The sequence below is a fragment of the Peromyscus maniculatus genome, chromosome 16 (genome assembly GCF_049852395.1).
Source record: "Peromyscus maniculatus bairdii isolate BWxNUB_F1_BW_parent chromosome 16, HU_Pman_BW_mat_3.1, whole genome shotgun sequence".
NCBI classification, from domain to species: domain Eukaryota; kingdom Metazoa; phylum Chordata; class Mammalia; order Rodentia; family Cricetidae; genus Peromyscus; species Peromyscus maniculatus.
In genome coordinates this window covers 53,432,597-53,455,377 of record NC_134867.1, presented here as the reverse complement: position 1 = coordinate 53,455,377, position 22,781 = coordinate 53,432,597, and the positions used below count along the sequence as shown (strand labels likewise).

The 22,781-nt window shown below is 42.1% G+C and overlaps 1 protein-coding gene across 19 annotated transcripts in view; it reads left to right on the top strand.

The window, feature by feature from the left end:
- The window catches only part of Syne1 (spectrin repeat containing nuclear envelope protein 1), a 484,186-nt gene that overhangs the window by 387,691 nt on the left and 73,714 nt on the right, over nucleotides 1-22,781 (top strand). For all 19 annotated transcript variants that reach the window (XM_042262341.2, XM_015996792.3, XM_015996795.3 and 16 more), the window contains 11 exons: nucleotides 2,973-3,128; nucleotides 5,957-6,127; nucleotides 8,490-8,623; nucleotides 8,970-9,174; nucleotides 11,321-11,503; nucleotides 12,055-12,201; nucleotides 13,720-13,874; nucleotides 14,906-15,053; nucleotides 17,317-17,411; nucleotides 20,379-20,613; nucleotides 22,289-22,483. In XM_042262341.2, the coding sequence (XP_042118275.1) occupies nucleotides 2,973-3,128; nucleotides 5,957-6,127; nucleotides 8,490-8,623; nucleotides 8,970-9,174; nucleotides 11,321-11,503; nucleotides 12,055-12,201; nucleotides 13,720-13,874; nucleotides 14,906-15,053; nucleotides 17,317-17,411; nucleotides 20,379-20,613; nucleotides 22,289-22,483 (1,824 nt within the window). The remainder of the gene's footprint in view (nucleotides 1-2,972; nucleotides 3,129-5,956; nucleotides 6,128-8,489; nucleotides 8,624-8,969; nucleotides 9,175-11,320; nucleotides 11,504-12,054; nucleotides 12,202-13,719; nucleotides 13,875-14,905; nucleotides 15,054-17,316; nucleotides 17,412-20,378; nucleotides 20,614-22,288; nucleotides 22,484-22,781) is intronic.

Sequence of the window (22,781 nt, the reverse complement as noted above, 5' to 3'; positions counted from 1 at the left end):
CCCTCTCCCTCTCCCTCTCCATCCCTCCCTCTCCCTCTCCCTCTCCCTCTCCCTCCCTCCCTCCCTCCCCCCCTCTCTCTCTCTCTCTCTCTCTGTGTGTGTGTGTGTGTGTGTGTGTGTGTGTCCAGAGGCTGGAAGAAGGCATTGCATCCCCTGGACCTGGAGTTTTAAGTACTTGTGTGCTGGAAACTGAGCTCCAGGCCCGTGGAACAGCAGTACTCTTAACCACCAAGCCATCTTTCCAGTTTCTCTTTCTCACTTGGTTTTTTCTTCTCTTTCATGCTCTTTTTCTATTTTGATTCTAGTCCTATATATGTCTTCTTTTCAATAGGGAGACATATTGGTATCTGAAAAATATTGCAGAAGTTTAGCCAAATTTTGTTGCTGGTGGGACATAAGTCAGACTCCCAGAGGGTCACTTTAGGCAGTGTCAGAGACAAAAGTTACATTGTGGTTTAAAGAACTCTATGCTCATGCCAATTCCTGATTGAAATGAAAGCCATTTCTTTCAAACCTGAAAGACCAGAGAGGAGCCCACACAGTTATTCTAGGACATCATATGTAAATCACAATACCCTAACTGGCAGGTCCTAATTGGCATTTCTACAAACCTTGATGAAATTTATTGTCATTTTTGAGAAATTGTTTCTTTGGCCCACAGCATGAAATTCAAGCCAGTGTACTTAAATCAGTGACTGGATTTGGGGTTTGTTTTGTTTTAAAAAGCTTGAATACTTTTCCAGTCTCTTTTAGAGGTGATTTATTGATTGAATGCAATATAAACACTGATATTTGTGCATTGATCCAAGTTGAAAATAATTTACTGTTACAGAAATATTAGGATTGGCTTTTGCTTCCATTGATCAGAACCAGAACAATTTTAAAAAAATATTATTGAAAGGAAAGGCACACACACCTTTGCTTTGCACAGAAATATATTTCAATCCTGCTTTGCTCCTGGCTTGTGCCCAGGTACAGGTAGCTCTTCTGAGGTGTATATTTCATGGATCATCCATTTGGTATTGCTCTCTGAGAAGGTTTACCACTGGGGATGAAAGAAGATATATTTAATTCTAATAATTCAATCTTAGGATCTTATAGGAAGGATTCCTAGGGGTCTCTATTAAATACTAACATGTAAGTAGATATAATACATACTGCATATTAAATATAAATTGGGATGATCGTGCATGGTTATTCATTCTTAGGAAAAATACAGAAATAAAGCGAGAAGTTAATTACATTTTCTATACTTGTTATCCTCAGTAATCATTAGATTCCACCCCGGTGATTATCAATGCTGTCATGATATTGACAAAAGTAGAAATGAAAGAATGGTATAACAATAAAAATCATTTCCCTAATATCAAAATAAGCACAATATTTGTCCTTCATTGAGTGGAGACTTCTCGTAAACACTTAACTAATCGCTACTCAGCTACAATACCTTTACCCTTATATGAATCATTGAGGTGGGAAGTTGTTTGTTGTGCAACCATTAAGGACCTGGTTTGAGATGGCCAGCATCCACATAAAAGCTGGGCGTGATGGTGTCTGGAATCCCAGCACTGGAAAGATGGGGACAGGAGGATCTTCGGGGCTTGCTGAGTAGCTGGTGTAACCAATCTGTGAGTTCCAGGTTTAGGGAGAGACCTTGTGTCAGAAGATAAGTGACTGGGGAAGACACCCCAAATTGGCATGGCTTCTATATTCATACACGCACATGCATGGATATACTCAGACAAAACAACTAAAATTTGGGTGAATCAAGAGGAAGGACAAATATTGTTCTTGCATAGTTAATTTTATCTGAACTTAAAATATTTTGAAATATTCTCCCTTCTAACCTCAAGGGTTTTCAGATCCATTTTAATTCCTGATATGTATCTGAATCTGACTCTGTGACCATAGCTTAATACCTAGTTTATCATATCACCCCAATATGAGATTCCCACCCCTCTACAGACTTGGGTGTAGTGGGCCCCCCACAAGCCCCTCATAAAAAGCCTCACTTTCCACTGCAGACCTCAGCAGCTTTGTGACCTCAAGGAGTTTGAATGTCTTGATTTCCTGCTCCTCCATCTATAGAAAACGTTGAAGGCAATCCCTGTTTCTTCACTGAGCCTCAGTGGCATTCAGATAGAAGTTGGGGGTAGGATTGCTTTTACATAAATGAACTCTGTTTTTTTTTTAAAGATGTTTGTGTGGATGCTGAGAATTGAACCCAGGTCCTCTGGAAGAGCAGTCAGTGCTCTTAACCACAAACCACCACCCCAGCCCCCTATAATGTATGATTTAAGGATGAGCTCTGAGCCTTTCCTCATTTCACTTTTTATTTTTTGAACATTTTATTCTAACAGTCATAAAAGCACCTTCCAAAGAAAATGGAGATTTAAGACACAGGAAACCGGTAGCCTTGCGGAACCGCATAAAATCAGAGTCCCGGAGAAAGAGAAGATAACAGTAATTCCTTCCCAGTCTTTAACGTCCCCATTTGGAGACACTGAGACTCAGTGCAAGTTCCTCACTTACAGAGTAACACCACTAAAGAGCCACAAAACTGTGTCTGGGTCGCAGGGACCATCCTGTCCTGGTTTAGGCCACGTGACTTAAAAGAATCAGCATGTTTGGGTTTAAGAATATAATCATATTACAATTTTGGATATGTATTTCTTTCCTCATAACTTTTTGAAAAAATATATAATGACATTTCTTTATCTGGTAGATGATCAGATTTTATATTTTTCAGGTTATGCTAATTTACTAAGGATAAGAAGACTTTCTTTTTTTTTTTAACATTTAAGTATAGGAAGAAGTATCACCGTACAGACCCTCTTTTGAGAATGGTAATCTTTTTGGATTAGTGGCAGGGTTTTAGCCCATGAAACTATAATGACTCAATTTCGGTGCACCCCAGAGTTCTATAATAGAACAATTTAAAATAACTATATATATTTTTTTTAATCTTTCAGGAACTGGAAGATTTGATTAAAGCAAAAGAAAAGGAAGTAGAGAAAATTGAGCAGAATGGACTTGCATTGATTCAGAACAAGAAGGAGGAGGCCTCTGGCAGTGTCATGAGCACATTGCGGGAACTGAGCCAGACCTGGGCCGGTTTAGACCACAAGGTAGGCTGGCTCCCAAGACCCAGCTCCTGCTCCCGTGAAACTCAGGGTTGACGTTTGCTGAAAGCAACTGAGTAAATAATTCCCGAATCTCTGTGTCACCCCTTGGCATTGTTGAGGCTGTTTCATCAATGTCTTTTAATTTCTAGTATTTCCTGTAATAAACATTATTGTAAACATCACTCTCCTCATTGTACCCATAGTCACAGATACCATCTAGGCTCTGATAATTCTCCAGTGAGCCTGGCCATATCTTTAGTTTCTCCCAGAATTCTAATAGAGACAGAAAGAGAAACCTGTGGCCAACAGGCATTTCAAACCATTATGCCTAAAGTAAGCCACAGTTTTCTCCCACAAAACCTGCTCCTGCTACCATCTCTGTTAATGGCAACTCTGTCGTGCCAATTGCTTGGGCAGAAATCTTTGGAAGCCACTTTGCACTCCGTTCCTTCGCTCATACCCATACCTAGTTCATCAGGAAATGTTGGCAGATCTACTCCCAGAATAGATTAGAATCCAACCCATCCCTGCTGCTCGCCCCTTGATTTATGTCCCTGCCATCTCTAGCTTGGATGATTTCCATGGTCTCTTAAGCAATCGATATCCCAGAAGAGGCAGTTCAAATGAAGTCATATCAGAACATCCCCGTGTTGAAAATCCTGCAGTGGCTTCTGGTCTCCCAAGGAATGAAACCAGAGCTGGGTGGTGACCCCACTTCCCAGTGTCTCTCTGACCCTGCAAGGTCTCTCCGCCTTAGCCACACTGGTTTCACTCTCTGCTTGAGCCCAATAGGCATGACCTGAGCTCAGAGACCTCGGATTGCCTGCTTCTCCTCCTAGCATACTGCATCATTCCCGTGAATGCCTCAGTCTCTGCCAGTAAAATGTAATCTCTACAAGGAGACTTGATAATACCCTCAATAGTGTGCTCAATCTGCCGATAAGAAGAGTAAGTGTGACAGTGAGTGCTGTGCCTCACTGTGTAAGGTCACAAGGGTCCCCAGTACATCAGAGTCTGAGTGCTTAGTTATCCACATCCTGCAGACTAGAGCTGAGGGGCAAACAGATGAGGGCATGTGTGCACACACACATGCATGCACTTACACATGCATCCACAAATGCATGCCACACACACATGCACATCCATACACACCTGCATCCACACGCATGCACACACACACATGCATCCACAAATGCATGTGCACACATACATATGCACATCTATACACACCTGCATCCATACACATACACATATACACACCTACATCCACACACATGCACACACACACCTGCATCCACAAATGCATGCACACACACATGCACATACATACACACCTGTATCCACACACATGCACATACACACACTTGCATCCATACCTGCATAAACACACACACACACACACACACACACACACACACACACACACACACACACAAATAGAAAGAGGATTGCTTTGGAAAAGGAAAGGGACATGGGCTGGAGAGATGAGGGAGAGTCGTGGGGAGTGAATCCTGTCAAGGTACAGAAATGTGCTTGAACGGAGAAGTCAGACACCTCCTACCATCCATGGGCTCTTCCCCAGACCAGCCTTCCACTTTAGCCCCATATTATCTTTGACACAGCTTTAAATCTGTTTTATTTTATGCATTTGAATGAATCACCACAAAGGCTTGGGAACAACTTGCCATGTTGTCATCCATTAAGCATTTCTCTCACTGGAATATTGCCTTGTGAAAAATCAAACAACAATGCAGAGAAGAAGCAGGCTATGCAGAACACCTCGCGGATCCTCTTCCCGCATCTTCACATCTGTTTTAGGGCTCCTTAGGACAGCCCTGCCCCCGCCTGCACCTCTGGCCTGGACCTTACATCTGAGGCAGCACATTCTTAGTCCTGTGGCCCATCAGATAGTATCCCAATTGCTTTCAACATTTTCCCTTTATGTTGAGGAGAAAAAAAAGAAAAGCAGAGAAAGCAAATGCAGATTAACGTATATGATGTGTCCATCACCGTACTTACTCCATATTCAAAGGACCATGGTAGGTTAGTAATGACATGCAGAAGTCCAAAGCAAGATTTTCTCTGGTGCCACTAAATACAGAGGAGGAACAAGCACAGAAATATAGTCGTTGGAACCAAAGCCAATATGCTGCAGACACTTGCAGGCCCATGTTTATTGCTGCACATTCACAATAGCTAAGTTATGGATTCAGCCTACGTGTCTGTCAACCGATGAATGGATGAAAATTGTAGCAGATGTCCACAGAGTTTTGTCCCTTCCTAATGATGAATGAAATTGTGTCATTTGTAGGAAAATGAATGAAACTGGAGGTAATCATATTAAGAGAAATAACCCAGACTTAGACAAAGATTGCAATTTTTTTTGCTTTTTTGTTTGTTTTTGTATGTGAAACCTACATTTTATATGCATGCATATATAACATGTAATTGGAAGGGGACTATTTGGGGAGAGGAAGGGGACTAGAAGAAGGCACGTGTAGGGGAGGGTGGTAAGGAATCAGTATGGTCAAGGTACATTATGGACTTGAACACAGATATCACTATGAAACCCATTTTTTGTTTTATATAAGAAATATATGCTATTAAAAATGTTAAGTTGGGGGATGGAGTGGTGGTTCACCAGTTAAGTGCACTTACTTATTTCTCAGAGGACCCAGGGTCAATTCCAAAAACCCACATTGGGCAACTCACAACAGCCTCATCTGGCTTTAGTGCTTAGACCTCCAGGGTAGCATTTCAGTGGTTAAGGTTTTTCTGTTCTATCATACTAAGTAGTATGTAGCTATGACAAGTGCTCTTCTTTCCAAAAGGTTGGGCAGTTAAAGATGCTGCTGACATCCGTGCTTGGCCAGTGGGGCAGTCACAAAGCAGCCTTTGATGAGATCAACAGTCACATCATGGAAGCCAGATACGCTCTGTCTCGATTCCGTCTGCTGACTGGTTCCTCTGAAGCTGTTCAGGTTCAGGTCGACAATCTTCAGGTAATAAGAAGTTTACTACACCTTAACATTGCTTTTCATTAAAGAAAACAACCACAAAAAAATTAGCAAGCAAAAATATCATTCTAAAATATTGTCTTATGGTCTTTGCATTTAATTATTTAAAATATTAATTTCCTTGCTTTATTTTAACTTCATCAAACCTGCTTGTGGGTAGCAAATACCTGATTGGCTGATCTAGAAGTGGTTTTTAACATCCTGTTATGTAAATTACTTACATGTATGTTTAATGAGATGATTGGCTACTCAAATCCACTTCCCTGTCCCACTGCCGTCCCCGAGTGTGGCTTCCCTTTCTTTCCTTACTCTGTCTCTCCAAAATGTCTTCTAAGAAACTAGAAAACAGAAAGGAAAACAGCCAGGTTGTAAACACTTAAACCATAGTTTTCAGATTCATCGGTAGCATCCATTGGCCAAGGTGATGACCACACCACCCTCTGTCCGGCACTCACTCACTGCTTTTCCTGTGTCTCTATCCATGCTGTATTCACCCAGAATGCAGTTGATGCTGTCTGTCTTAAATCCAGCTCCTGCTCACTTCTCAGGTCACTGCTCTCAGGTCCATGGCCCGTGTCTTTGCCGTCTTCACCTCCTCGCGTACCTGGGCACTGTGCCACGCTGATCTGCCACTGCTCATTCTTCCTGGCTAACATACACAGACCATGGGCTGGGCAGGGCGGGCACTCAAGGGGTGGGGTTTGCAGCATGTGCCTTCTTTCATCGAGCCCACATCCCTGACTTGACATCTGCAAGAATACACTGCTGAGCTCCTAGGTAGACTTTCATAAGGGGATGCCTTTTGAGGGTGCATTTGGGAAAGAGGAAGACTGAAATGTGTAAATATTTCTTTAAAAATTAAGACTTGTTGCCGTTACTAAGAACTGTTAAAACTCACGTTGGGTATAGTAAACTTAAAACCACATTATTTTTTAATTTGGAGAACTTTTAAAATTACTGTATTCTGCATTTAATACCTGAAATTTGTCTCAAGATAGGGACAATGTAAGGGACTTTTCCTTGAATATTTTGATTTGCAAGAAATTAGATATTGGTAAACAGTACTATATTTTTTATAGCCTACTTCTCTTTTACTAGGAACTGAGGCTACCATTTAAACAATATTTCCAGGAAAACACAGCACAGAGGCATGAGACTGGGTCTCATTACGTAGCTCAGGGTAACCTGGAACTCATGATTCCCTTGCCTCGGCCACTCTAGTGCTAGGATTATGGTACGTGATGTTGTACCTGGTCCAGAGAAACATCTTTCTTCTAGTCCCCTCCTTGGTGCTAGGTAGAAGACTTCACCAAGCCTGTCTAACAAATCCTCTTTGCATTAAGGGATCCCAAAAGTATACAGTGCAGTATTATTAACCATAGCCACCATTTGGTGCATGAAGATCAGGACCGTCAATTCTCTTGCCTGGATGGAGCTATTCTCCATGAACATCTCTCCTTTCCTTATCACCCCTCTCTCATGCCTCTAATAGCCATCCTTCTACTCTATTTCTGTGATTTTGAGAGTTCCAGACCAATGGTCCCCCACCTGTGGGCTGTGAGCCCCTGGAGGTTGAGTGACCCTTTCCCAGGGGTTGCCAAAGACCATCTGCATATCAGATATTTACATTATTATTCCTAATGGTAGCAAACTTACAGTTATGAAGCAGCAATGAAAACAACTTTTTGGTTGGGGATCACCATAGTAACATGAGAAACTGTATTAAAGGGTCGTAGCATTAGGAGGGTTAAAAACCACTGTTCTAGACAGAAGTCATTAAGTACGTGAGGTGATGCTGTGTTAATTAGATTAATTTAATCACCCTATAATATAAACAGACATGAATGTATTTGGACAGTTATCCAAAATGATTGCCCTATGGGTATGTGCAGCTATTTTTTTTTTTGTCAGTTAAGTGATAAAAACATGGAAAATTCTTTGCATGAGATAGAATTTAGAGGTGATCTTCAGAAAAGCTATGATCTGATGTCACACTTATCAGTTCCTGGGAGAACCACTCTAGATGTTTAACGACACAGAGGCCTGAGTTTTGGCTTTGAGCATCAGAAAGAGCCACAGTGTGGGAGATAGTACCTGGACTGCGGCTACAGCTTCCTCCTTAGGCAAGGAGGACATCCTTGGTGAATTTTCTAGGAAGAATCCACATAGTAGCATAAGAGAGCTCAATTGCTGTGACTCTTCTTGCAGAACAAAATTATAAGAAGGAAATGCTTATCTTTTTTAAAAGCAGAGGAGCGACACATGCGTGCCTATGACTAAATGATTTTAAACTCACTCATTAGAATTAGTTCCTGTTGGTCATCCGGGGGACTCTTTCTTTGGGCAGAATCTTCATGAGAGCCTAGAAAAGCAGGAAGAGGGTTTGTCGAAATTCAGCTCCATCACCAGCCAGTTATTGAAGGAGTGTCACCCACCCGTGACAGAAACGCTCACCAGCACCCTGCAGGAAGTCAACATGAGGTATGAAGCAGGCTAATTTTGCATCTTATTATAAATAGGATACAATGAAAACTTTCTGACGTTTACAGTCTATTGTACTAATGTTTTTTTTTTTTTTGACACGAAATGAATTTAATGAAAAATAACCAGAAAGAAGGCTTTTTTAGCTCTCAACCCAAAGATAGTTTTCATCCCCTTGGAATACGAGAAATACGAGCGTGGCCTATTAGTCTTTACTGTGTTAAACAGATATGAGTCATTGCTTTGTTACGTCCATGTTCACGTGAACCAGAACCAAGACAAATAAAGCACTATGTGACAGCGTTTGGTGAGAGCTGATGTCCTAAGTGTTCACTGTTGCTCGTAGATGGAGTAACTTACTGGAAGAGATTGCTGAACAGCTGCACTCCAGCAAGGCCCTCCTTCAGCTCTGGCAGAGATACAAGGACTACACAAAGCAGTGTGCCTCCGCTGTCCAGCAACAAGAGGATCGAACCAGTGCGCTGTTGAAGGCAGTCACTAACACGGACATTGCCGACGATGAAGTCACCCAGTGGATTCAGGATTGCAATGTATGTCCAGGAACTTGCTGGGGACTTGCCCAACCTGGTGTCCTTCAGTGTCATGGGTTTTACAGGGCTGGTGTAGCTGTGTGTGAGCTTTGGGGCACTCAGAATTCACGAGGCAGTTTATCCCCACGTGGTCAAGCCTGGTAGCCTTCCACACATGTTTAACATTTGTGAGTTTCTTTCCCATTATTTCATTTTTTTTTTTTAAATGAATAGCTCTCCCCACTTTTCCCTAATGGAGTATAATCCATGGGGGGAAATGTAGGTTATTGTTCATACTGAAATAGTCACTGTAAGATGTAACCATATGGGGAAATCAGGTCTTTAAAAAAAATCCACTGTTGAAGATATCGTCCAATTAGATTTGTTATCTGCTACGGGTGCCTCTGGACAACAGCTTCATTCAGGAATTTAACAGCAGAGAGAAGTCTGTCTCAGCTCGCTGATACACTTTTTAATAGCTTTTAAATGATTCCCTTTTCCACCGTAGCTGCCAATAACCTACTTAGGGCTTTCAAGCAAGGCCTTCTCTTATTCCATCCATTACTTGGCTCTTATTATTTGTCCTTGTTCGTCTTTAATGATCTTTGTTGCAAAGATTTTCTTAAAAGCTTTTCCAAATCAGTTTATTAAAGTGGTCGAGTTATAAAAAAGCTACATAAACACCAGCTTGTTCCATCAGTTTAAATACGGATTTAAAGTGACAGGTTATTATTTACGGTAAAGATAATCTTTGTTTTTGGTGACATAGTTTATCTTTATAAGATCGGTCATTTTTGGTGCCCCTGAATCAAGGCACACTTTTTCGTCAGTGTCAAGGTTAAAGGTGCACTTTGCCCTTCTCTCACAGGAAGCACTATCCGGGCAGAGCAGGATGTGCACACTGCATCCTGTCCTGGTGGGACCCCAGCAGTCATCAGGAGTGGAAGCCCACTGTGATCTGTTACTATACCATAGAACCCAGCATCAGGGAATCCCCATTGGCTCCCGGTTATGAACATACACTTGAATTTCATAAAAACACAGCTGGAGGTGCTGTGGAAATAAAGGTGGACAAGGTCCTTAGCCCTGCCCACCTGAACCATCCCGGCCCTCTACACCTCACTGGTACCTGAGCCCTGTTGTAGCTACAGTGAGGTGCCCGTAGCTAGACTAATGCCCAAGGCCTCTGTAAAAATAAGTAGGAAAGGCAAAAAGCAGCATGTTTTCAGTTTGATACAATTATATTTACATACACATTTGCATATACATTTGAATACGCATTTATGCATGCATTTACATATACATTTACATATGTTTGATACAATTACATTTGCATATACATTTACATCTACATTTTCATGTTCATTTACATATACATGTATATATACATATACATATACAGAGAGAGAGAGCAAGAAAAATTATGACCTAAGGTTTCTAGTTACTGCCTCATCTAGTGTATCATGGTTTCTTTTCTTTCATTGTTCTCTTTTTCTATTTCTCTCTCTCCATATATTCATATACATATATATGAATATAGATATATATGGAGATATATGTCTATCTCCTTCTCTCACAGGATCCCTCCATCCCTTCATTTTCCTTTCCCTATTTTCTTCCTTCTGTTTCCCCTTTTCTTTCTTTTTTCTCTCCCTCCCTCCCTCCTTTCTTCTTTTCTCTCCCCCTTTCTCTTTCCCCTCCCTTTCCCTTCTTCCTTGGTTTGGTTCTTTCTCTCTTTCCTTTACTTATGTTCATCATTTGCATTTCTCTGAATTCCTATAATGAACTCCTGTGGCTTGTATTATAAGCCCTCTGTCTTTTTCCTGGAACTAGAGATAGGTGTGTGTTCATTCTAGGCAAGTACTCAACCACTGAACTGCATCCCTAGCCTAATCAGAAGAATGCTCTGTGTGTGTGTGTGTGTGTGTGTGTGTGTGTGTGTGTGTAAGTGTGTGTAAAATGGATAGTTAAACTGTTAGTACACATAATTCATATTTTTTTTAAAAATTGGGGCCAATCCCTGATGACTTTTCTAAAGGTAAAGGTATTTATTGTAATGAACACAGGAATCTTTCCTACCTATGTGTGTGGCCCTTTGCCAAATGCCGGTGACACCAAGGAGGACACGTAACATGCTTCACAATGAGTGCCTTGTCTTCTCCTTTAGGACCTTCTCAAGGGACTGGGGACAGTCAAGGACTCGCTTTTCGTCCTCCGTGAGCTAGGAGAGCAGCTGGGGCAACAGGTGGATGCCTCGGCCGCTGCAGCCATTCAGTGCGAGCAGCTCTGTTTCAGTCAGCGCCTGTGCAGCTTGGAGCAGGCGCTCTGCAAGCAACAAGCGGTGTTGCAGGTGGGGAGCCAGTGGTGAGAGTGTTCTGGACTGGGCGCTTGTCATGTCTGGGGGACAAACACAGGAAGCAGATTCTCCAGTGCTGAGATGACACTTCCTGCGACAAGGAAACATTTAAAAAAAAAAAAAAGAGGAATCAAACTTAGAAGTCCCGGTGGGGTCAAGGAAAGGTTTTCACTGTTCTCTACAACTTGCTTTTAAAATTGGTTTAGTTTAGCAGGCCAACCCCTACATCATACCCACCTTCACAGTATACCCAATGAGCCAACACTAAATGGCTTCATATGGATTTAATAGCCTTGAGCAAGAACCGAGATACTTTGAAAATGGTTTATGTGTATTTAAATAATGGCTTTAATGGGCTGTTAGGGAATCCTACACAGAAACAAACGGAATCTACACAAATGAGGAAGAAAACACCACTATTGCCATGTCATTTTAGGAAGAGCCTCTCATGAAGGAGTATGACAGCAGACACTTGCCCTTTCACCAACTTTCATAAAAATGTCCATTTCCTTCACTGAAACACCAATTTCTTTCTGAAAACATAGGCTGGAGTTGTTGACTATGAAACATTTGCCGAGAGCTTAGAAGCCCTAGAGGCCTGGATCATGGAAGCCGAGGACATCCTCCAAGCCCAGGACCCTACGCACTCGTCCGACCTCTCCACTATCCAGGAAAGGATGGAAGAACTGAGAGTAAGCGTGTGCCAATCTTCCTTCCCCATTTTACCTGTCTCCTCAAAATCTTGAGGTAAACTCACTGCCCACCACTTCCCTCTGACCCCCCACTGAAACTCGCCTGGCTCTTCCTTCCTGCCCCCTGAGAGGACAGAACAATGTATTGGCGATGAGCTGCCCAGCTGTGACCAGAGCCCTACCAGGATCAGTCCATAAGGACCATCCCAACCCTCCTTTCCTCCTCTAGTCCCACCACCATGCCTTTCATAGCTTCTAAGTTCCCAAGCATACCCCACCACAGCGCTAACATGATGCCCTCCCAGTTCAGCCTACCGCATCCCAGGCTATGAAGCTTCCTGTAGACCTTTCACCTACACCCCCCCCCCCACTTCCTTTCTCTCAGATACGGAGAGACCTTTTGTCTTTAAAGTTCTGCTTAATTATGTGGATTCGGTCAGCCCACATTGTTTCCCTATGAAAACATTACATTGATCCCATAACTGTTTACAGTATGATTTTATCAATTAACAATATTAATACAACTTTTAAAAGAAGAAAATTTTTATTGGATTGCCAATAATTTTAAATATTTAGTAAACCAGACTTTAAAAATGCAGTAGACTTGTGAATTTTATCATGTATCCTTTTGCTTAAAATCCTCCATGTGGGGACTGGGGAGATGGCTTATTCATTAGGTAAAGTGGTTGCCATGTAATCATGAGGACCTGAGTTCAGATCTCTAGGAGGCATGTAAAAAGCTGGCCATTCTGTCCTGTGCCTTCTGGCACCCATGAGGTAGAGACAGAAGGGTTTCTGGGGCTTGCTGGTTATCCCCATCCTGTTAAATTGGTGAGCCCCGGGTTCAGTGAGAGACCCTGTCTCACAAAATTAGGTAGAGAACAACTGAAGAAAAAAAACTCTTGATGTTGACTGGCTTCTGGTCTCTATGTGCACACACATGTACATGTACCTTCTAGCAAGAGCTGAGCAACTTCTCTGTACCTGGGTCTACCACCTAGAGCCACTTACTCCTTGTCCCTCCCTTTCTTCATCGTTAAAAAGGGAACTGAAGTGGTCTTTCCATCATGAGACTTCTTTTAAGGATAAAGTAAGTGATTCCTTGTAACCCTAGTATAACAATGCTTATTTATGGCAAGAACTATATCACAGCTGTTATTGAATAAAAAGGGGTGTATTTGCATACATCAATTGAGTTTAAGAACTTTTCAGTCATCAGCATAATTTTTATCCTTCCTCTGTTCTGTGGAGAGTAAACCAATCCTGGAAATGAGATATTCCATGTAAGCCTCTACCGTCCATCAGAGGATAGTGGGTAACCGAGTAGAACAGCAACCTCAGCAGGGAAAGCTGGGGAGATCTGGGCAGGCGTTCCTCTGGAGAGTGTGCCTGGCCTCTCGGAACTCAACAGACCCAGAGCCAGAACCTTCCTGATGTCAGATACGCACAGTTCACAGTAAAGACAACCCCCGCCTTTCCTGACGAGGGGCTGAACTGGCTTTTCAATGTCACCGACAGGGGCAGATGCTAAGGTTTAGCAGCATGGCTCCAGATTTGGACCGTCTCAATGAGTTGGGGTACCGGTTACCCTTGAATGACAAGGAGATCAAGAGGATGCAGAACCTGAACCGCCAGTGGTCTCTGACGTCTTCTCAGACCACAGAAAGATTCAGGTGAGGAGACATAGTCCCTTCAGTAGTTTCTGTGTGTTTCATGCTGCTATGACAGAAATACCACAGGCTGGGATATATATATATATATATATATATATATATGTATATGTGTATGTATGTATATGTATATGTATTTTCTCATGGCTGGGGATGTAGATTAGTTGGTAGAGTGGTTGCCAAACAGGAATAAAGCCTTGGGTTCAATCCTTAGCTACCTAGATCCCCATACACTGAGAACAGTGGGGCGAAGACCTGTCATCCTAGCACTTGACAGGCAGAGACAGGAGGATCAGATATTTAAACTCCTTCTCGGCTATGTGGCTAGTTCAGGATCTGCGTGGGCTCCATGAGACCTTGTCTCAAAAACAAAACAGAAAAACAAACAAGAGTATATTGTCTTACAGCCATGGGTCTGGAAAACCCAATGCTAAGGTGTCGGGATGTTTGGTTGTCTAGTGAGGGCTGCTTTCTTCCTGATCCTCAAGGCCTCCAGAGAGGGGAAACCACCTCTTCACATGGAAGAAAGCCAAAACACAGGAGGGAGGGCCTCCCAGGAGGGAGGGCCTCAGGGCTGAATGAGCCTTTGAAACTTCCACCTTTGGAATACTGTCATATTGACCTTTAATATTTAACACAAGAATTTCAATGCAGATACATTCAAACTATATGACCAATGAATTCATTATATACATACATGTGTATATATGCAAATTCTAGAATTTTCCAGAATAAAAAAAGTGAACTAAAAGTAGAAAACTCAAGTTGTTCCTATGTTCAAAACTGTAAGCCATCTTTTAATCGTAAAAACTGTTTCGAATGAGATCATATTCAAAGGATAAGTACAGTTTTAAAAGCATTCGAAAAGCCTTATTTTAAATGTTGGTGGCTTTGGATTTTAAAGCTTTACCACTCAGCATGAAATCTTTGTAGTGGTCTGATGGAAACTGAGGCAGAGAGTATTTAGTCTATGTTATGTGCGGGCGATACAAAGGTCACCACGTGACTATTCTTCCTTGTCCATCATCTGTCAGCAAGCTGCAGTCATTCTTGCTTCAGCACCAGACTTTCTTGGAAAAGTGTGAGACGTGGATGGAATTCCTGGTTCAGACAGAGCAGAAGTTAGCGGTGGAGATCTCCGGCAACTACCAGCAGCTGCTGGAGCAGCAGAGGGCACATGAGGTGAGTCATTCAAGTGGCCTTGAGCCAACAGAGTCTTAGTGGCCGAGGGTAGGCCTCAGTGGGTAAAGGTGCCTCCTGCCAAGCCCGATAGCCTGAGCCTGTTCCCCTGAACCCACATATTTGAGAGATTGGTTCCGACAAACTGTCCTCGGACCTCCACATGTGAGCCTTGGCAAGCGTGTACCCACAGACCACACGTGCACACAAAAATAAATAATAAATAAAAGCTAAGAAAACAATTGAAGATTTTTTTTTTTTTTTCAAAAATCAGCCCCTAGCCAGGCGTCACTCATGCTAATCCTAGCACTCAGGAAGCAGAGGCAGGAGGATTGAGGCAAGGTGAAAGCCAGCCTGATCTTTGAAGGATGTGAGTAGTGGGTTTTGCTAGACTCAAATATGTGCCAATTTTGCTTTTTTCCTTTATCTGGCAATTTTAGCATTTTAACTCAAGATAAGTGGTTTGGCTCTCCCTTCTCATGGTTCTCAGGCCCGCATTCATTCATTGGCATGATCTTGCACTGAAGTGCAGAGAGTGTCAGAATTCTAAAGAGACAGGTATGACTTTAATCTCCGAACTTGGAAGCAGAGGCAGGTGGATGGAGTTCAAGAAGAGCTTGGTCTACATAGCGAGTTCCGGAGCACTCAGAATGCATAGCAAGGCCCTGTCTCAGAAAAAAAAAGACAGACCTGGTGACACATACATGTGGAATCACAGTGCTTAAGTTTCAGATAGGCGGATTGTGAGTCCCTGGCAAAACTTGAGCATAGAGCAAGTTTAAGGTGGGTTCTAGTTGCCTACCAAGACCCTGTGTCAAGAAGCAGAAGAGGTGGGTTAGGGGGTGAAGGAGGAGGAAGAGTAGTACGAGGAGAAGAGGAGGAGGAAGAGGGGAGACAGGAGACTATGAAGAAGAAGAGGAGCAAGGAGAGGAGGAGAAAGAGGAGGAAGTGGAGCAGGGATAGGAGGACTCAGAAAGCGGGGAGGGTTATTGTAGTTAAAGCTTTACTGGGGATGATAGTGGGAAAAAGCAGAGGGGATGCAGAAAATCAGACAAGGGTTTAAGAGGGTGTTAGGAAGCAGCTTTGAGAAAGAATTTGATCGTCTTCAACATACTAAACACAGTTAGCACACAGCTTAGTCAAACGCATCCACACAAAAATGCAGGCATAGTGTTCATAGTTGCGTTGGTCATAGTGGGTACAACGTGGAAAGGACCCACCTGTGCATCCACAATGATGGATGAAGTGTGCTGTACTCATACAGTGGGATACAACTCAGAATAAAGAGTAAAGTACCGACACTTAAGACTGTGTGGATGGATCTTGTAAATACTGTGCTAAGTGAAAGAAGCCAGTCACAAGAGACCATGTTACACGGTTCACTTCATATGAAATATGCATAGTAGGCAATTTCCATAAAGGCATGAAATAATCAAGGAGTGGCTTAGACTCAGGCACCTGAATGCTGGGAGCAAATGAGGAGCAACTACCATTGCATACAGCATTTCTTTGGGTGACAAGGAAAATATTTTAAAATCAAATGCTTGCAATTCATGTCTGAGACATAATGAAAATTATTAAGTGGATACTGTAAATGTATTAATTGCATGCTAAAAGAATTATATCTCAAAAAATGCTGTTTTTTTTAAAAAAAAAAAACAATAGGACCTGGGAGTGGCATTTGTGGCAATAAGATCACATGTGCCCAGCAGTTCAAAGTCAACTCAGGCAATTTTGTGAAACCCCATCTCCAAATAAACAGTACTAACAGCCAGAGGAAATAATTAGAGATATCAATCTTTCTATAGGGCTTTTTATTATTTCATCTTTCATTGTTTTTAAGCTAATGAGAACTGAACCTAGGGCCTCGGGTTTTACCACTGAGCAATACCTAAATCCCTGCAGGGTTTTGTTTTTGTTTTTATACATGTAATGAGATTATTTTACTAGCCTGACTACACTGAAAAACAGTGAGCTCTCAAAAATAAAATAGACCACAAGTTGTAAATTCATCAGCTTACCTTATTAGGTTAACTTTTAAAGAATAAAGAAGGGGGAGAGATAAGGCTATGTTTAGTCATCTAATTAAAACCCCAAACTAAAACTTTGTCTTTAAGCTTATCCTAATTAGTAATTTTTAAAAAGTGGTTACTCCCACGCCGCAGATGGGCTGAATATGTTTTCTGTAGCCTTGCTAAAAACCGACTGCAGTAAGTTATCAGAAGAAATTAAGGACTTTAAAATACATCTCTCTTTCAAATTGCAGCTGTTTCAAGCCGAGATGTTCAGCCGTCAGCAGATCCTGCACTCCATCATTGTTGATGGGCAGCATCTTCTAGAACAAGGTCAAGTTGATGACAGGTAGGATCTTCGATAAATTGTTATGAGGAAAGTTTCTCCAGTAAATTAGTCATTTTCTTTTTAATGAGAGATTAGAGGGCATATATCCAATCTTCCTGCAGCAATTGTATTATCACAGGGCCTTGGTAATTGGAGGAAAGGCTTGCCTGAGTCTCTGAAATGAGTGAGTATTGAAGCTTTGCAGCGAACGCTATTATATGATATGAAGGACGTAGGGTAATTGGAAATCACCTAGCCAACCTTTGCTACTCATCTGTAGGGACTGGAATTAGTGAATAGATCAGAATGGATTGTATCAGTGGTCAGTAAACGGATGCTACTAATATCCTCCTGCACTTACTGAAATTTTATTCCTAAAAGGAGCAAGGTATCACTAGTCTGACTCTGAGAGGTGAAAAACTCTAGATGCACACAGGAACTGATTTGAGCGAGGTCTCATAGCTAAGTGGAAGCAAAATCAGGTTTGGCATTAAGGGATCTCCGTGGCCAGGACTGGCCTCATTCTAGTCAGGTTCCACAGACTATACGTCTGTGTTAGAAAATACTTTGCCACCTTAAACCACACTGTGTTAAATAGGAAATCCTTCTTACTCATCACAAAAAAACTCTATTTAAAACATAGATGTAAAGTTCTCACCTCACTTGTGACATGCGAGTTGACAACGTCATGTGTCTCTATTTCCTAGGACCAGTATTCACTCATCTACTTTCCATGTTTATATTTGGGGAATTGATTTTAGCACCTATGTATAGGTTTCTCATGCCTAGGACCAGTCATTGTAATTATAATTAACCGTGTGTTCTTTTTTTTTTTTTTTTTTTTTTTTTTTGGTTTTTCGAGACAGGGTTTCTCTGTGTAGCTTTGCGCCTTTCCTGGGACTCACTTGGTAGTCCAGGCTGGCCTCGAACTCACAGAGATCCACCTGGCTCTGCCTCCCGAGTGCTGGTAACCGTGTGTTCTTAAATCATTAGAAAATAAATCATCTTTATTAGAAGTTTTGTCTTTAGTGTTTTAAAAGCAATTTCAGCCTTCAGTGGTTGTTTCTTTGGAAGTTCACAAAAGATTTGCATGGTTGAGATTGGAACAATAATAGGTGACACCGTACTTACTCCATTCTAAGCAAGCCAAACTTAAATGTGAACATTACTGAGAATTTAAGACCCTCCAAATACAACAAATTCAAGTGCAATTACCTTTTATCTCTGGCTTTATCAGTCTGTAGCCAACCCTCTAGCAGTATTATAAACATTCAAGTCATTAAGTGAAATAAAATTTAAACTTCCTGTTCAAGCCAACATCTATTAAATTTTAAATGCTAACATTTAGAATGGGGAAGACACAAAAGAGTGAAAATGGGAGAGTTGGAACTAAATAAAGAAATTTGAGTGTTGCTAGTGAAAAATAAAAGACAAATTGGATAGGATCTGTGGATGACAGGAAGGGTCCAGACAACAAGGTTGTATGTTATCAAAGTCAGCATGGGGGATTTTGTTCTCAGAACTTTAGTACTGGGAAGACTCATTTTCAATAGCTCATCAAGGGCAGCCAGATCAGGACAGTTGACATGCTAAAGACACGGCTCTTTGGAGATCTTGAATGTTCCCTGATGCCCGCACTTCTTCAGGCTCTCTGCTGTTATCAAGTCTTGGGGTCACACGTTTTCTAAGGCAACATGTCCTTTAAGGACTTGTCATGAGGCTAGCTCCCATGCATGGATTCGACTAGAATAGAATCTACTATGATACGTGCATATGTCACACAAAGCCGAATCTATGTTCACAAGCAAATGTAATCATCAGAACCTTGTCACTGCCCTAGGGAACTCCTTTTTAAAATGAATGTAAGAAATTATTTTGCTGGTTTTTTTTTACCCAGTGCTTTTAATGTTTTATAGTGAATAATTGACTTTTACTGTGCAATAATCATCTATTCCAATTCAGTCATTCAATCAATTTTTTTTTAGAGGTAATGGCACATTTGGTTGTAAGTTCAGACTTAACAGTCATCTCAGATATTGGATGTATTGGTAATACAGGATTTCACAGTAGTGCAGAGTCTAGAATAGTGATCCCTTCCACAGAGCAGTGTCTGGATGATGGTAGAAGTATAAGGAGATGCTGCATTTGTGATCAGCACTAAAATCGACCAAGAAATATCCCTTTAGATGCCTGACACATCCTTATTAAAAGCCAGTTCCATGCTACAATTTGTATATTAAATAAAACTTTTATAAAGCAATGCCAGTTCATTTTAGGATGGGAATGGGGAGGATGCATTAAAACACCTGCGATTCCTCAGCCTGAATTTGAGAAGGTTCAAGTGAAATTTACTATCTCAATGTGTATGAATGATCTTCATCCATATTGTGTTGACTAAGTTCATTTTTTTTCTAAAAAAAAAAAAATGTGAAATTTACCTAAAATATGCAAGGGACAGTTTCTAATACTAATTTGCTTGAGATTGGAGTCATCACTTGTGAGGGAATATTGAGGCTGCTTATGAATTTTGTTTTTTTAAAAAAAATACCACAAAACTTTTAATATAGCGTAATTTAAGTGGCTTGGTTTTGATTCTTCTAAAATGGCTTATAATTCTAACTGAGGAGGGAGTTTGTAGGGTAGGTCTAATAGCACATACTTTCCTATTGTAGGGTACAAGAGACTGTCACAGGCTCTTGAGACACCCCTAATCCCCATACCTACTTATGGTGGGAGTATATGATAATTACCATACATTTGCCTTCTATCTGTGCTGAGATACAAAAATCCTATCTGTAGATTGGTGTAGTCCAACTTGAAAAATGACTTGCAACTTGCAACGGCGCAAACAGACCATGGCTTCTTTGACATCTCCTGTCATAGATCATGTCTCAGGGCTGACCATTTACGGAAAACATATACTAGCTGATACCGTGACACTATCCAAGACAATAGGTTTTTTTTACTTGATAATTATTTCCTCGCCAGGGATGAGTTCAGCCTGAAGTTGACGCTCCTTAGTAATCAGTGGCAAGGAGTGATTCGCAGGGCCCAGCAGAGACGGGGGATCATTGACAGCCAAATTCGCCAGTGGCAGCGTTACAGGGAGATGGCCGAGAAGCTCCGTAAATGGCTGGCTGAAGTGTCCTACCTGCCCTTGAGTGGTCTTGGAAGCATCCCAGTCCCGCTGCAACAAGTGAGGACCCTCTTCGATGAAGTGCAGGTAAGAAGCAAGCACCATGCCCACAAGCCTCCTCCGCCTGTCCGCTGCGTTTGACCTCGGCCCTTGTTCTTCAGATGGACTCTGAAGTGGCCTGAAAGTCGTGACAGACACTCTTAAGGATCAACTGAATCATGCAAAGTGATTGCATTGCCTGTCAAGTTCCTATGGGAAACAGGGGATTAGAGCAATTTGACGCCTCCACCAAAGATTCCTCTACTTTGTACACCAAGGCCCATGGCAGTTCCTTGCACCCAGCTTGAATGGAAAGAGGATGGCGAGGAAAGATAACTTAGTGTTGGTCAGGGAGATTCAGTCATGTAACCTGGTCCCTACCATTAGCCTGTCCACATATGTTTGTGGCCCTTCCTCCTTTAAAGGATTCATCTGGCTCCTCCCTTGTCCCAATGTTTCTGAGAAAATCATCTATAGACATGGCCTCAACTACCCACTACCAATAGAGAAGGGACAAACTGACATCTTTGGCCAAATTCAGCTGTTGAGGTTTTGATTCATATATCCAACTGCCTGTTAAATTTATGTCTGTGTGCATAGAGCCTGTGACCTCTGGACCAGCTCTTCTCCACATTTCAGGTCCCTGATCAGAAGAAATGTTCTACTTTCTGATCTATTGGTCCAGGATCCCAAGAGTTATTGCGGTTGACTTCTTCCTTGTCTCCCACTCCCCACACTCAGCCTACCATGAATGTCTATCCCTGTGGCCACTGCCTCAGGAGTTCCTGCCTTGGTAGACAGTAGCCTAATCTGTCTCGTCATGTACAGTGCACACATTCTTCATCCCCCTTTCTACCCCACCAGTGAATGCTTTTGTTATAACTTCCATCCAAACACATCACTCCCTGCTTAGTGTTCTGTGATGGCATCAAAGCCACATCCCTAGCTAGATGTGATAGCATAGTTCTGTAATTCCAACATTTCAGGGGCTGAAATGTTTTCCAAAGCACAGTCTGGAAAAAAAAAATGATGGGATAGAACGATGGGACAGCAGTTAAGAACACTGGCAGCTCTGGAGGACCCAGGTTTGATTCCCAGCACCCACACAACAGCCGCCACCACGTCTAACTTCAGTACAGGGAATCTGGTGCCTTCTTCTAGTCTCCTCAGGCACTGTATGCACATAGTGCACAGAGATACATGCAAACGAAATACTCACGCACATAAAATCTAAAGGTTCTCCTACAAGTTATGCTGCTCCCATGCTCACACAGGCGCTTCGGACTCCAGTCATGGGAAAGTATGTTGTGTTTCCTGAATACACCATGTTTCTCTTATACAATCCATGTATCCCTCCTCAGTTCCCTTTAGGAAGACATTGTCTTCTCTCCTTTTCCCTGTCACACTCATCTCTTCTTAGTCTGATTACATTCACATGTCTTTCAAGACTCATTCAGCGTTGACGACTTTGAGAGCCCTACTGTGTACACCCATGCTGGGACAGGTGTCACTCTTCGATCCCTGGCCATTAGTCTTATAAGCAGGGTTCATATTGCGCTGAGATGATACTTCTCACTCATTGACACTTGGTTCATTTAAGATGCTCTTGTTGGATGCAGGAGCATGGTGTATGCATTCTAACACCTAAGGTTATCTAAATGTGCTTATAATGGTGGACAGATGAAGAAAAGAATAAAGAGTAAAAAGCTCTGGTCTCTTTCAGTTCAAAGAGAAGGTGTTCCTGCGCCAGCAAGGCAGCTACATCCTGACAGTCGAGGCTGGCAAACAGCTCCTGCTCTCGGCCGACAGTGGCGCCGAGGCCGCCTTGCAGGCCGAACTCATGGAGATCCAAGAGAAATGGAAGTCAGCCAGCATGCATCTGGAGGAGCAGAAGAAAAAGCTGGCTTTCTTGTTGAAAGTAAGTTCAGGTTCGAGGCCCCTTTTAGGAGTCGCTATTTCCTCCCATTGTTTCTGTGAGATGCACATCATGCAAGATCGTTGAGCAACACCATCCAGTACGTCTCCTCTACTTTATTTAAGACTCTGTCCTATCTTGCATGAGCTGGAAAAGTTTCCCAATTTTCAGCACTTCATCTTTCAGGAAAATCCCCTAACAAAGTAATTTAAACTCTAATAAGGCTGTCCAAGTGATTGTTTCTGATTAATGGCCAATGCTATGCCTTGAAGCATGGGACAGCTTTAGAAAGCCAGGCAGA